Source organism: Crocodylus porosus, unplaced genomic scaffold (genome assembly GCF_001723895.1).
Source record: "Crocodylus porosus isolate Cpor-Errol unplaced genomic scaffold, CroPor_comp1, whole genome shotgun sequence".
Taxonomy (NCBI): Eukaryota; Metazoa; Chordata; order Crocodylia; family Crocodylidae; genus Crocodylus; species Crocodylus porosus.
The window spans coordinates 123,025,019-123,039,739 of NW_017728931.1; the positions used below are offsets into that span (position 1 = coordinate 123,025,019).

Genomic DNA, 14,721 nt, shown 5'->3' on the forward strand with positions numbered 1-14,721 from the left:
TCTCTTTCCTATCCTGTCCCTCCTGTACAGCCTATAGCCCTTGACATTGACCGCCCAATTATGCGTTTCGTCCCACCACTTTTCCGTAATCCCCACTATGTCCGGGCTGGTGTCAGCCAGCAGGAGGGTGAGTTCCTCCTGCTTGTTGCCCATACTACAAGCGTTTGTGTAGAGGCATTAACTTTGAGCACAAAACTTGAGTAGACAAAAGGTTTTAAGGGTCATACATCCAGCCCCTGAATGGCATGTCATAATATTCTGCTGCTGCTCTGTAAATTCCAGAACTCCTAGATATACAAATTAATGTCATTTCTTTTTTATCTGTCACTGGCATTTACTACCTCTCGTTTACTAGCTTGCCACTGTTATTTTTTCTGTGCACCCATGACACCTACCAAGCCTCAGGACCTGTGATTTCTCTGTAACTATATACAAGTAAGATGGTAATTGTGAATGGAGGTCATGAGAGTTGGCTAGTGTGAACAATTTGCTAAGCCTTTCCTACAGGACACAAATTGGAAAATTCACAGCCACTTGCAATAAATATCCTTCTTGTAAAACGTATTCTGGCCCTGGCCACTTCGGATGTATTTTCTGTCTTCACCTCTTTGCCTTTTCTCCTCTTTAAACTATCATTTTAGTATTCCGTGAGTGGTATACCACAACCATATATACCACAGTTTCTGCATGGTGATCATTTTGGGGGAAAAAAAATCTCAAATTTGATGTAGAACCTTCCACATTTATCCTTGAAGGTTGTTACTCTAATCATTTACCTTTTAATAAACCCCAGGCATTTCTTGGAAGGTAGCAGATGTGTTAAACTGCTAACTTTCTCCATTTGATGGAAAAAAATGATAAATATTTTGAGATTTTGCAGTTCAGCGGGGACAGGAATTAGGCTGTTTCTATGTGAGTGAAGGGGATGGTAGATAAGGTTTACCTGTAAATGGAGACGAAACAAGAGGAATGAACAATGAAAGAAAATTACATTGATAGAAAGGCCTATCGGAACGGATGTTTTGTTTTTCTGCCCAAGATATAAAATTGCTGCTCATGACTCTTCCTAAATGTGGTAGAAAAAGCTATGCAAGGTCTGGCTACTTCTACGTAATCTTTCTTGGACTCTATAGCACTTACATATTTCTGCCTCTACTTGTCTGTAATCAAAAAGCTCCCATCAGCTGTAAGAACATACTGCCGTAGAGCAGGTAGTTAGTCTGCTGAGTCCACTATACCTCCATCACACGATACTGTAGATGATTTGTTGATGCGTTTCCACCAGCTTGTGCGTCTGTTCCAACATGAGACGTAAAACCTGTTTTACAAAGTTAACGGAGCCATCCTCTGAGCCCTCTTTAGGTGATTGCTTTTCATTTTGCTTGCCACTAAAGAGAGCAACTTGAAAAGGGCTAAGTAAGAACTAAAAACTGTTAGTTTAGATTCCAGGGTCATCTTTTAGAGAGGTGTCACCTTCACTGTGTTGTAAAGGAACAAAACTTATGTATTCTTCAAATTTATATAAAGAAATGGTGCTGGAGTTCATTTGGTTCAAACAGTCACCCTCAGAGGGTCTTTTTCTGTTTGTACCAGGACTCATTCTGATCCAGAGAGAGGCAAATGTCATGCCATTTTAGACATTCAAAACAGCTTTGGGGTTTTACTTGCTTATTATGAAAACATTCTAGGCTATCATCTGTATGCTGTCTTTAGGGGCCACTGGAAGAGAGATGCCATCTGCACATGCCTAAGTGGATTAAGCTATATATTATAATGTTACATTTTTATGTTATTCATTAGTCAGAGTAACAATGCCATTCGGTCATGTGAATCAGACCAGTAAGTATTGCCATATTCTCTCCTGCCTTATCCTACCTATCTCAACAGTCTCTGTTTTCCTCACTCCAGCATCCTCTGAGGAGTGTTTATCCAAATATATGGTGGCATGCATTGCTGAATGTTTTTAATATGACCTACAATGAGTAAGCGTTAGGATTCACAGTGTAGTAAAAATGGCCTGTCCATCTGCCTGCATCTAGATCAGATATTGGCTAAGCTGCCAGTTGGAACTCAGTGCAGGCTTTCCAGAGCTGTTTTACTGTGTAGAGTCAGAAGCTGTCATATGCCTGATTTAGTAGGACAGCGTATGTTTAATTGTTGGAATTCTCCATACCTTTTTACTGGTGGCTGCCTGCTAGTCAGGAATGGGGAGATGTGGAAACCCCTTCAGAGCAGAAAAAAATGAAGTTCTCTAAATGTAATTTGCTATTCTCAAACTTGGTCTTTCCTCTCAATCTAGGCTTTCTCCAATTAGCTTGTCTTTAGAGTTTCAAATCTACATTGCTAATTGGCATGAAGTGGAAGCGATGGGCCTTTCTATCCGTTGCTTTTAAAGCAGCTTAAGTATCTGAAGATTTATGACCCATTATTTAAATATTAAGGGTCAGCTGATTCATGTATTGTATGAAACGTGCATTCAGCTTGCAAGGATTTGTGAAAGAGATCGAAGGGCTGAGGTTTCCCAGGTAAATAGCCTTGTTTTATGCTAAATGATGATCAGACCTTCATATCTTTTGTAACATGTAGAGAGAACATCAAGCATTAATCAGGAACCTAGTTCCCAGCCTGACATAGTTTCAGATTTATAGACAGAGGATTTAGTAAACAATTTTACAATGCTGACCTTCTCTTCCATATACAGCATTTGGGGAGAGGAGGAAAAATTGGTTACAATTTGTGGTTAATGCAGTGCTGGAACATTTGTAATGCAACAGCAAGGTCACTTTTGATTTCTGCATCCTACATAATATTTAGATGGGTCCAGATCCAAGCTACCTAGGCTTATGGTGTGTTCATTGGAAGCTTTTACGAGCCTCATGCCATTCCTTCTGTGGGACATGACCTGCTTTCATTGGTAGTCTCTAAATGTAAGAGGCCAGCTGCAAGCATATTCTGCAGAAATGATTAGCCAATAATGGTTCACTGGGGTGTAAAATAGCAGTTGTAATAACAGATTACTCCATTATGCTTCTTCATTGACTGAATAAAGACCTGATTGAATGAAGAATGTAGAAAAATGTGCCCTTCTGACTTAAACTTAGACTATTTAATAAAACAAAACCCTAACAAATTTGGGGTTGGAGAAATGTCATTAAATTGAAAGCAAAGAGATTTTCACATTAGGACTTTGAGTAATTTATCATACACTCAGCTTGCTTTCTCTAAATGCACTAGTTACTAACAACATTAACTGTGAATCATCAGCTGCCCTTAACATAATTTTTAGACTTGATTTAATTCATGCGGCATTCAGGAATGTAAGAACAATTGAAGCAATAATTATGATCAAACCAAATCATTTCAGAATGTTAATATCAAGACCTATATTGTCATATGTTATAAACAAAAAATGAATCCTTAAATATATTTTAAACATCATCTCATTCATAGTCTTTGCCCACAAGAGAAAATGTCAATTTTTTAGTACACCACCCATTTGTTTAAATGCTAAAATATTATTCTCATTTCCTTCAAGTAAAGTAACAGAGTTTGGGGGTGACTTCAATTTTGAAAGATGAGCAATGTTTGAATGCTCAATATTCTCATAGGCTTTATTTGTAATCATGCAAATTTACAGTAGCTGTTTAAATACTTGCTTTCCGGATGGTTTGAATTAACATGCAGTTTCCTAATGCAGGGATCCACTTGCATTTAATATGTTAAACTGTAGTACATGTAAACTAGTCAGCATTTTGATTTTTGAAATGTGGGCTGTTTCTGTGACACCTCATCTCCCTGCTTGGGATCCTGGTAACGTAGGGCACTTTTACACATGTTCCAGAGGTGGAAGGGGTGGCACTTTAATTAGAGCGGCTCTGAGAGCCATTCTTATTAAAGCACCGCAGTGTCTCATGTATCAGCATCAGCAGGCTTAAAAATGGTGGAAGGGGCACTTGAACCAAAGCTCGTTGAACTTGAACTTCCTAATGAGCTTTAGTTCATGTGCCCCCACCAACAGTTTGAAGTGCAGGGACACTGATACATGAGACATGGGAGGCTGCTGGAGCGTGGTAAATGCCATGCTCCAGCTGTCTCGGTTAACTGAGTTTCCTCTGACACACTGTAATGGAGCAGCTTTATGTACAGGCACCCATAGTGTCACCTGGTTATGGTGAAGCACCATCAACTGAGGAGAGGCCAAAAGGAGTATTCGTTCTTGTTGCCCTTATCACAAAGAAAGGCACAGTGAGATGATCACACTGAACGTTCTAATGTGCTCACTCCTGATATCACGGAAACCCTAGTTGCTGTGGTGTCAGTTATCATTTGGAAAAAAGGAGAGAACATTTTTTGCATATAATCATGCATTTCCTTTTCTTCATCTAGCCCTATTCCTGCAGTGTGATGGGTTTCTGATTTAGCATTCAGTCTTCAGGTACCCTTCTCTAGGCTTGCAACCTTGTGGCTTCTCTTTCTTTTAGCAAAACAGAGTGATTCTACAGGCCTGGTTGCAGAGTGCAGTAATCTGTCTCAGAGCTCTGGGGCATCGAACTCAGGGAGTGGCCTCCAGATGCAAAGGGGAGGGAGTTTATAACATGTCTTGTCTTGCAAGGGCAGCCTCTGAACCTGTGGAGGGATTTGATCAAGAGAATTTAAAGATAATCCCCGATATAAGGTGCCCTTGCCCTTGCGCATAAGGCTGCCTCTGTTCCAAAACTGGTAATATGAGTTTATACCCTCTTGATTCTCCCAAAACTAGTTGAAGGTCAGTTGGCCAGCATAGCTCAATATGTGATTTTCCTATGAAACATACCTTAGAGAAAGTATGCTAATAGCAAATGAAAATGTCATCATTACTATTCTTATTTGCAAAAGTGATTAACATTTCAGTGATTTCTTTCATTTCTAGATTAGCTCTCTTGTGACACTGCAGCTGTTAACCTTGGTTGGCCATGATGACCAACTTGATGGACCAAGATACAAGTGTACTGTCTCTCTCGATTTTATCAGAGCTATTGCAAGGTAAGATTATTAAACGGTATTTAATGTTGCAAAGGCTGGCCTGTATGAAGGTTTAAACTTTCCAATTCAGAGTTTTACGTAATGTACTGACTTCCTGCAGTGGAGAAAATATTGTTGCAGATGAATAGAATAAGTTGTTTGTTTGTTAGCTTTATATCTGTCCATCCTGACAAAAGCTCAGGACAGCTAGCAGAAGCAAGCAAAATAACTTATAAAACAAGAAAACAAGAACAAAACAGGAGAAACAGAATACCTAATAAAAGCCAGTAGAATATTAAAATAAACTATATAGCACCTCTTTCCCCCCGCCTTGTATCAAACAATAGACTCGCCTGCTAAAAGTCTACCCATTAGGCAGGTCTTAAAACACTTCTGGAAGATGTCCAGGCCTCAGGGAGGACTGAGTTACAGAGCTGAGAATGACCTACATATGTTTTCACCAGGCAAACTTGGCATATTGATGGTACTTGCAAGAGGTTGCTCTTGGTTGAGCTTAGGGATCCCAGTGGAATATAGGGGAGAAGGCAGTCCCATAGGTACATGGGGCTCAGGCCTTTTAGGATCTTCTAAGTAAAAACCAGCACCTTAAATTGCACCCAGAAAGGTAGTGTTCTGGGCATCTCTCTGAATTTGGGCCTTTGTTGCTTTAGACTCTGTACAATCATGTGATAACTAGATTCCTTGATACAGAGAACTGACAATTTAAATTGACAAGGCAAAAGGAATACATCCCAGGGAAACTAAGACACTGATACGGAAGAAGAATTGATCACTAGGAAGTAAATCTGGATCTCTTGAATCCCAGCCTGGTGCTTTCACCACTAAACACAAACATGATGTTTTTGCTTGCCTTCCTCTTCTTTACTTCTGTGTTTTGACTTCTCGCTGAGCTCTGCAACAATAACATTCCAATAATGAAAAAACAAGAAACCAAAACCTTTGACCCACTGCCAAATTTAATCCGAATTTCATAGATTTTCATAAATTTTCTTAGACATTAGGGCTCAGAGGGACCTTGGAAGATCATCGAGTCCAGCCCCCTGCCCCAGGGGCAGGAAGTCAGCTGGGGTTGTAGGATCCTTGCAAGAAAAACATCCAGATTTCTCTTGAAGGTGTTCAAAGTAGGTGCTTGAACTACCTCTGGTGGCAAACTATTCCAGACCTTGGGGGCTCGGACAGTAAAGAAGTTCTTTCTTATGTCCAGCCTGAAATGGTCTTGCAGGAGTTTATAACCGCTCAACCTTGTCATCCCTTGGGGCGCTCTGGTGAACAAACGTTCCCCCAGATCTTGGTGAACAGCCCTTATAAACTTATAGATGGCCATCAGATCACCCCTGAGCCTGTGCTTTTCCAGGCTGAAAAGTCCCATAGCTCTCAGCTTCTCATTGTAAGGTCTGTTTTCCTGACCTCTGATCATGTGCGTGGCTCTCCCCTGGACTCTTTCAAGATTCTCCACATCCTTTTTGAATTGTGGATCCCAAAACTGGACGCAGCACTCCAGCTGTGGCCTCACCAACGTCGAGTACAAGGGGAGAATGACGTCCCGGATTTGATTGAGAAGCATCTATGGATGCAAGCCAGCATTTTGCTTGCTTTACTAGCCGCAGCATCACATTGAAGGCTCATGTTCATCTTGTGGTCAATCCTGACCCCCAAGTCCCTATCGTTGATAGTGCTAGCCAGCATAGCACTGCCAAACCTATAAGTATGGTGCAGGTTTTTCCTCCCAAGGTGGAGAACGTTGCATTTTTTGGTGTTAAACACCATCAGGTTCTCATCCACCCATTTCCTGAACCTGTCACGGTCAGCCTGGATGACCCCCCTATCCTCAGGTGTGGATGCGTTACCCCAAAGTTTGGTATCATTGGCAAATTTGTCCAGTTCACCATGACAATTGACTTCCATCAACCACCACCCTCTGGGTCCAGCCACGGAGCCAATTCCCCAGCCAGCAGATCATGGTGGACCCGAGGCCGCAGTTGGCCAGTTTTGCCAAGAGGTGATCATGGGATACCAGATCAAAAGCTTTTTTGAAGTCAAGATATATGACATCAAATACTCCCCCCTTGTCCAGGTGATAGGTCACCTGGTCATAGAAGGAAATGAGATTGATCAAGCACGACCTACCCACAACAAACCGATGCTGGCTGTCCCTCAGGATGTTGCCATCAGTCAGTCCATTAAGAATGGCCTCTTTGATAATCTTTTCTAAGACCTTCCCCAGGATAGAAGTCAGGCTGATGGGTCTGTAGTTTGCCAGATCCACTTTCCTCCCTTCCTTGAAGGCACCACATTGGCCTTCTTCCAGTCCTCGGGCACTTCACCAGAGCAACAGGAGCTCTAAAAGATCTGTGCCGGGGGCTGAGCTACAATGGTAGCCAGCTCCTTGAGTACTCTGGGGTGTAAATTGTTGGTGCCAGCTGACTTGAAGGTGTCCAGCCTCTCAAGGTGTTTCCTTCACGAGGTCAGCATTGAGGAAGGGCAAGGAATCACCCTCACCCGGGCCTCCCTGCCCCACAGTGGGCAGGAGCATCCCATGGGACTTGTGAAAGACTGACGCAAAGTACCCATTTAGCAAGTTGTTTTTTTCCTGGGCTTCAGTTGTCCCTTCTGGTTTAGCAGGGGTCCAGTGTTGCCCTTGCTTTTCCTCTGGCTCCCCACATATTTAAAAATGAATTTTTTATTGTCTTTGATACTTGTAGCCAGTTGGAGTTCCATCGAAGCCTTGGCTTTCCTGGTTCAGACCAGTGCAGTATATTCCTCCTTGGAGGTGGATCCCGTTGTCCATCCTTTGTAGGTCTTTCTTTTTAGGTGCAGGAGGTCCACTGGTTCCCTGGAGAGCCAAGGGGGCTGCTGTGCCCTTTTTCTGCCTTTCCCCTGAGATGGAATAGCATTAGCTTGTGCATCTAGGATCACTCCCTTGAGGAAAAACTACTCTTCCTGGACTCCCCTCCCCTTGCAGTCGTGGTCCCTTAGGGCCTCACCGAGAAGTCTCCTGAGCTTGTCAAAGTCACCCCCCCTGAAGTCAAGGAACTCTGTACTGCTGACTGATTTGCCAGCTTTTCAGAGGATGGTGAAGGTGATCAGCTTATGGTCACTGTCACCCAGCTTCCCTTCGATCGTTAGGTTGCTGATTAGGTCATCCCCTGTTGCCAGTACCAGGTCGTGCAGTGCTTTACCTCTCATTGGCCCGTAGACTTCTTGAGTCAGATAGAGCTCATCCACGCGTGTGAGGAAGCTTTGCAACCTTTCGGATTTGGCTGAGCACTCTTCCCACAAGATGTCCGGGTAGCTGAAGTCTCCCATGACAACCATGCACCGGGAGCGTGTGGCTTCAGCCAGTTCCCTGGCGAGCTCCTGGTCAAGCTCTTGATTCTGGGAGGGTGGTCTGTAGGACACTCCCACCATTGTATCCCCTGTGCTGTGTTCCCCACGAATTTTAACCCAGAGGGTCTCTAGTCGTCCACTGTGGGCCCCAAGTCAGCTTGTAGGGATGCGTAACTCTCCTTGACAGAGAGCTACACCCCCACCCCTTTTGTCCACTCGATCCCTCCTGTACAGGGTATAGCCATCTATACCCATGGTCCAGTCCTGGGTGGAGTCCCACCAGCTCTCCGTTATCCCTATGACATCAGAATTGTTTGTGCTGAGCAGGAGGACAAGTTCCTCGTGTTTATTCCCCAAGCTCCTGGCATTCGTGTACAGGCATGCAAGTATCCCCTTGGGGCCCCTTGCCTTGCCTATCGGTTGTTCCAGGGCTGAGGCAGGGGTGGGCTCCTGTAAGTGCCTTGGCCTGCTGGCACTTAATCAACATAATCCACCTATGATATTGGGGGGCTGGGCTTCATGACCAGCAAAGTTCTTTCCAGTTCCACATTCCTGAGTTCTTGGATGATGCTGTAAGTTCCTATACACCACTTGATTCACTGAAGGTTTTTCACACAGCAAAGCAGTAATAGGAAGATTTGTCCTGTTTCTAAGGGGGATATATTTTTGAAAAATATGATGAGGAACTCTTCCTTTATTTTTTTATTATTTTATTTTTTCAGAAATCATCTTGGTACCTCATAGGAATAGAATCAATCATGTTTTGTTGTGTTTTATTCTTCCATTACAGCGGGTAGTCCAAAGTGCACAAAGCCAAACTAATTGCAGTGGTGTTTACTATTCTACTTTGCAGAATTTTTATTCTACAAAGTTATATTTATTTGTTTTTTTCCCCACTCATAAGATTTCCTTTTCAGTCAGAGCAGAAAGTTGTGGCTCATTTTTTCTCCCATGGCTCAGAGATGCCTTATGGCATTTCCAGGGTTCTGTCTTTGCCAGGTCAGGTACGCTAACTCTTTGGTGTTTTCAGCCTTCTGGGGTTAATTCATTTATCAAAATGTTGCAAAATTATCTTTAAAAAATGGGGATTCAAGAGAGCAAGTTCTCTAAATTTCATTAGGCTCAGGCTGTGGCATATGGGACCTTAAATATTGATTTGGGCTTGCCTAGAAGAGCAGTAGAGAAGAAATTTGCATAATGTCTAATAAGAATACTGGAATATCATCTTTTTTAATTTACTTTTTATTAGTTTCAAAAATAATGAAACACAAAACCCCAAAGGCTTTCAGTAGCAATTAGTTAACATTTTAGATTTCCGCTTACAAATTCTAATTAAGCACATAATTGTGTTCAAAAGGATCTCTCTGAAATCAAGACATATTTATTAAGTAAAGATATCCTTGGATTGTCCTTAAAATACATGCTAGCATTTTTTCTATTCTGTTTTGGGAATGGGGAGGGAACTCGCTTTAATAGTCCAATCAGAAGCAGAAGGCGATAGATTATCAAAAGGCAACTATGCAAATGTAGAATGCTAGAAAATAGGTGTCCTGTAAAGTATGAGGAAACCACAGGAAAGGATTATAAGAAGAAGACATAACAGAAATCCCCAATGGTAGATATTGTATAATCAGATTATATTAGTCATTTAAACTATAGTTTGAAAGAAATATTCTTGGGCAAATCAGCATCATTCAAGCAGCTTCTCTCTTCATCCTGCTGTTGGCTATACTCCAGCCTAATTCTTTTCCTCTTGTTGCTTCAAGAAGTAATCTAGCAGCAACCAAATGCCAGCCTTCAATTTAGAAGTGTAACTCCATTGATGTAAATAGAATTACTAAGGGAGGGTTCAGCTCAGTCTATTTAAAGTGAGTTTTAATTTGCAAAGGCATACTTAAGTCAGACCAGAGACTGTGTTAGCTGTATTCTGTGATGAACATTCTTTGTCTCTAATACAAAGACTTCTTCAATAGAAATATTGCTATAAATGTCAATTTACTGCACTGCCAAGAGGCATGTTATGCTCGCCCAACCCTAACTGATGTGCAGTATTTGTTGCAAGGATAGAATAACAGAATGAGGATTCTTATAGTCTGTCGTCTTCAAGGGGTTCCTGGTTGACATAAGCCAATCCAATAAATTAAATTAAGCTAGCAATAAAATGGTTGCTCCTCTGAAGTCCTTTTGGAGCATGGCACAGTTAAGTTCTTTCCCCATGTTGTTTAGTACTGTGAAGCAGTTAAGAGTCGATGAAAACAGCATACACAGTAGCGTATCTCTAGGACATCAACTATAGTCAGCCCTTCATCCCCCGCGCATCATGTGTAAAGAGCACCATCTTCCAGCTTTCTCAGTGTCTGGCCAAACACATCAGCTCTTGGAGGAACACCACCTCACTAAAACTGAACCCAGGGCAGACGTTCTGTAGTACAAAGCAGGGAAGCACTTTAAAGAACTGTTCTTCTCAGGAACAGCCACTGCTGAAGGATTGGCCTTTAAATAGACTCCTATATTTTTAGGTTCTTATATCCCATAGCCTTTGAGCCCTTTTGGACTCTGGGTGCAAGATGCCTAGGTAATCTTGGCAGTGTAAAATGCCCATTTCCATTTGCAACTGGACAGAAAATGAGACCTAGTCTGATTCAGACCTGATTGAGCTAACACAGCCAGGACCTCCAGGCTTCATTAGTGTAACTCGCTCTTCTCAGGAATGCAGCCACATGAATGGTGTCCTGAAAAAGCTCCCACTGGTACAAAGCACAGCATCCCATCTGCTCAGCAACACAGATTGCTGTGAGCAAAATCACCCAGGTGCTCTGGTCTCTGCACTGGCTCTGCCCTGAATGCAGAGTCCAGTCCATGAACTCTGTCCTCATGTTCTCCATGAAACTGAACCAGACTACCTGAGTGATCACCTTCCCCTCTACAGCTTGGACCTACACAAAAGCTGCATTTCACAGGACCCATGGAAATGCCCAGCAGTGCTGGGAAGCATGGGGCAGAGGACAGACTGCACCAGAGAACTCCTTCCCGCAAGAGAGTGACTCTTCACAAGCCTTACCACTTCCAGATCTCAATAGCTATACATCTCTGGGAGATGCTACATACAGTGCTGGCATCTCTTAGCGTGTGACGTAAGCCAGCATCTCTATCTTTTCCTTTCTCATTTTCATTCCCTATTTTTTATCTCCTTTCCACCTTCATCCCTTTTCCAGTTTTCACTCTCTCACTCATGTTTTAAAGGGTAGTTAAAAGTAGTTTTTAAATGCATTGATTTCTGTGGTGATCCAAGTGCATGGCATTTTCCACCTTGGTGCGAGCAGCAGGGTAAAACTGTGATAATATGCGATCTGAAGAGATTTATGCCTATAGACCTTAAAGACGATGGCTTTATTGTGTGAGGATGCCGCTGCCTTTAGCAGAATTCTGTCCCAGCTGCTTGCTTCTCACTGATACGAGCCAGGGTATCCTAGCAGCAGCAGAAAAAGGGGAGCTAATTTTTTACCTCAGACATGTCTCAAGGAGGCAGGCTACCCTTCCCCTAAATGAATAGTACTAAAATAATTTGTTATTAGTCCCAGTCATAGGGGTCAATGGATTTCTCTGCTCTTACCCAGGAGTGCAGGTCTGATGAGTGCAAAGGGGACAGACTCCTGAGTTCTCTCTCCTAATCAAGCATTTCTATTTTTTTTATCCTTGTGGTGCTACAGAGCAAAATACAGCCCAATTTCCTTCCCTTTTTGAAAAAAAAATGTAAAGTTGGCAAAGTTATTTTGGGATGAGAGGTGCAACCCCAGGCTTCCCCGCTCTGAGGGATTCCTTGTTGTAGGCTCATCATCTCCTCTGCTGCAGATTTCCCATTTTTTTGCTTGCTTTAGTTTGAAAGCAAAGGGCTGGTATGTTGTTGATAATTTCACATTCTTACTGAAATTACTCCACTAATAACTAAGCTCAGCCATTTTGGTTTTTACCACTGAAGCAAGAAACTTATAAATGTTAGAATCTGGAGGGTCTTATATGATTTCTAGTGGTTCTAATTATTATGACAGGATAATAATTTCATTTAATTGCTAAGGTTACCACTTGTCAGGAACAGTGACTATATTAACATATGGTAAGGCAATATAAGTACTTGTTCCTGTACCTAACATTGTAGTTTAGTCGTAACTAGGGTGGTTCATTTCTATTGAATTATTAATAGTTTAATGAAACAGACCCCAGAAGCAGTATCTATTGGTTATGTGTCATGGCTATTTCTAAACTTTTTTGTGTCCAACATAATACTTTAATGGAAACTTTTAGAGAAATTAGATTGGAAAGTGATGTAAGAGTTAAGAATATTAAATGATTGTAGCCTGACAAATAAGACATCCAATTAGTTAATCTTGCTTAGAATCATAAGCAGTTATTTTTGCGGCACTGAATACTTTTTTACACATTTTATTTTATGCTTGTCATTATATCCTGTAATTTTAGTTATTTATTCAAACATTAAACCCCAAAGTCTGAATGTTAGATTGTACAGCAGAGTGAATTTGGAGAAAAAAATTAATTATATGTTTTATTCTACTGCTATTTCATTCTTCCTGCCATCAAAGTACAAAAGTATACATTAAAATCTTCTATCCTATTGAGTAGCATTCTTGGATTTTTCAAATTTAGCTGCAAACATGGGTCAACTAGTGTCAAGACTGAAAGAACGCAGACTACAAATGAGTACAGATGAAGGAGTTACGCAGTACATGCTAAAACAGGTGGTTTGGAAGAGGAACAAAACGTTCAATAGCATAATAGATTACTGCTCTGCATCTCCAACTAGTGTGCCATGTTTACCAGAATAAAAAAGATAAATTGGTGTCGACTTAGAACTACATTTGTTTTTACAGTCTAATGATCAGAAAGAAAAATCTTGGAGAAGGTATTGTTTTACCATTTTCTTCAGTCTTAAAATGTTGGAATAATCAGGCAGCATTTTCTCCTGGCAGTAATGCCATGGGGTTAGAATTTAAGAATTGTAATTTAGCAATGTAATTGCTCTTTCTTTCGTTTATCTTGGGAGTATCACTTCCTCTTGATTGAAAGATGAATCTTGTATGTCTTGTCTCCAAACAGGTTACAGTCCACATGCTGTAGGGGTGATTGTTCTGATATACTGTATTTTTGTTTATAGGACTGTGAACTTCGACATCATAAAGTACTTGTACGATTTCTTGTGAAAACAAGCTTCACAGCCATATGGACACTGTGACAATGACTAAGGCAAGCTGTGTTCATCTATCTACTTAGCTGGCCAGGGAGAAGAGTGTTTTGGCTCTTTTGGATTTGTCCAAACAGGTGCTGGCCCAGCATGGCTTCTTATGAAAATACTCTGATTGGTCTGGGTGGATCTGAGCAGAGGACTATTTACCAGGGACCCTGGAGTATTTGGAAGCAATGTGTTAATTATAAACAGCAGGGTTTGAGCACAATCTGTTCTACTCTTAATGATGTTATCTTAACACTGAAATTGCCTGAAACCCATTTACTTAGGACTGCATTTTGCTCTGTGAACTATCCCCTGTGCTTTGAACATGGCAGCAGCCCTTGTTTGTGTGCCCAGTCTTTTCACTTCCTCTCCACAGGAATCTTTGCAATCGCCTGCCAAAGTAGCTTTTCCTAAGGCCACCATTTTAAGAGAGTGGAATAGCAAAATATAATAAACATAAGTGCATGTTTAAAATCAAGCTGGTGTAAAGCCTAGTTTCTCTTCAGTCATATGTAGATTATCCATTCAACTCTCATGCATAGGGATTACCATTACAGGAAAACCCCAAACTTATTAGCACAGAATTTCACTTGAGGCCCATCTGTAAATATTCACTAATAAATTCTGGTCTTTATCAACATTTTAAAAACTCAACTTTTAAAATTGTCATAATTAGAACTGTCACTTCTACACTTCTGCCAATTCTGACAGGTTTTTTACATTCACTAACTTGAAAGGAGTTTATCATTTAAACACGTTTATAGTTCTTTTGAGCTCATCTTAGAATTTGCTGAGGTACAAATTCTAGGGCAGTTCTCAGTGGAAATATTTGAGCATTCGTGCTATGGAAGCAAAGGAGCTTGATTTGATGTACTCTCTAAAACTCGAATTGTCTGTAATGAAGGGTAATACAGGCCCTCCTGCAGCAACATGCATATGGAAGGAAAAGAGTCAACAGGTAAGAAATATGTTATATCCATTTCAAACTGTTCTCAGTAAAGAAAGCCCTGCAGTCTGCAGGAGGCAAAACACATTGAACATACAATGGATTATCAAATGATGAAGCACTGGCTTAAGCTATTCTAGTTTTAAATGCTTCATCATTTCTAGTACTTCAGATCTCGGGG

The 14,721-nt window shown here is 41.3% G+C and overlaps 1 protein-coding gene across 1 annotated transcript in view; it reads left to right on the forward strand.

Annotated features, from left to right (window-relative positions):
- The window catches only part of ORC5 (origin recognition complex subunit 5), a 140,778-nt gene extending 126,706 nt beyond the window's left edge, over nucleotides 1-14,072 (forward strand). Inside the window, exons 14-15 of the mRNA XM_019543586.1 lie at nucleotides 4,910-5,022; nucleotides 13,520-14,072. Coding sequence (XP_019399131.1) covers nucleotides 4,910-5,022; nucleotides 13,520-13,565 — 159 coding nt within the window. The 3' untranslated portion in view covers nucleotides 13,566-14,072. The remainder of the gene's footprint in view (nucleotides 1-4,909; nucleotides 5,023-13,519) is intronic.
- Nucleotides 14,073-14,721: the final 649 nt, after the last annotated feature.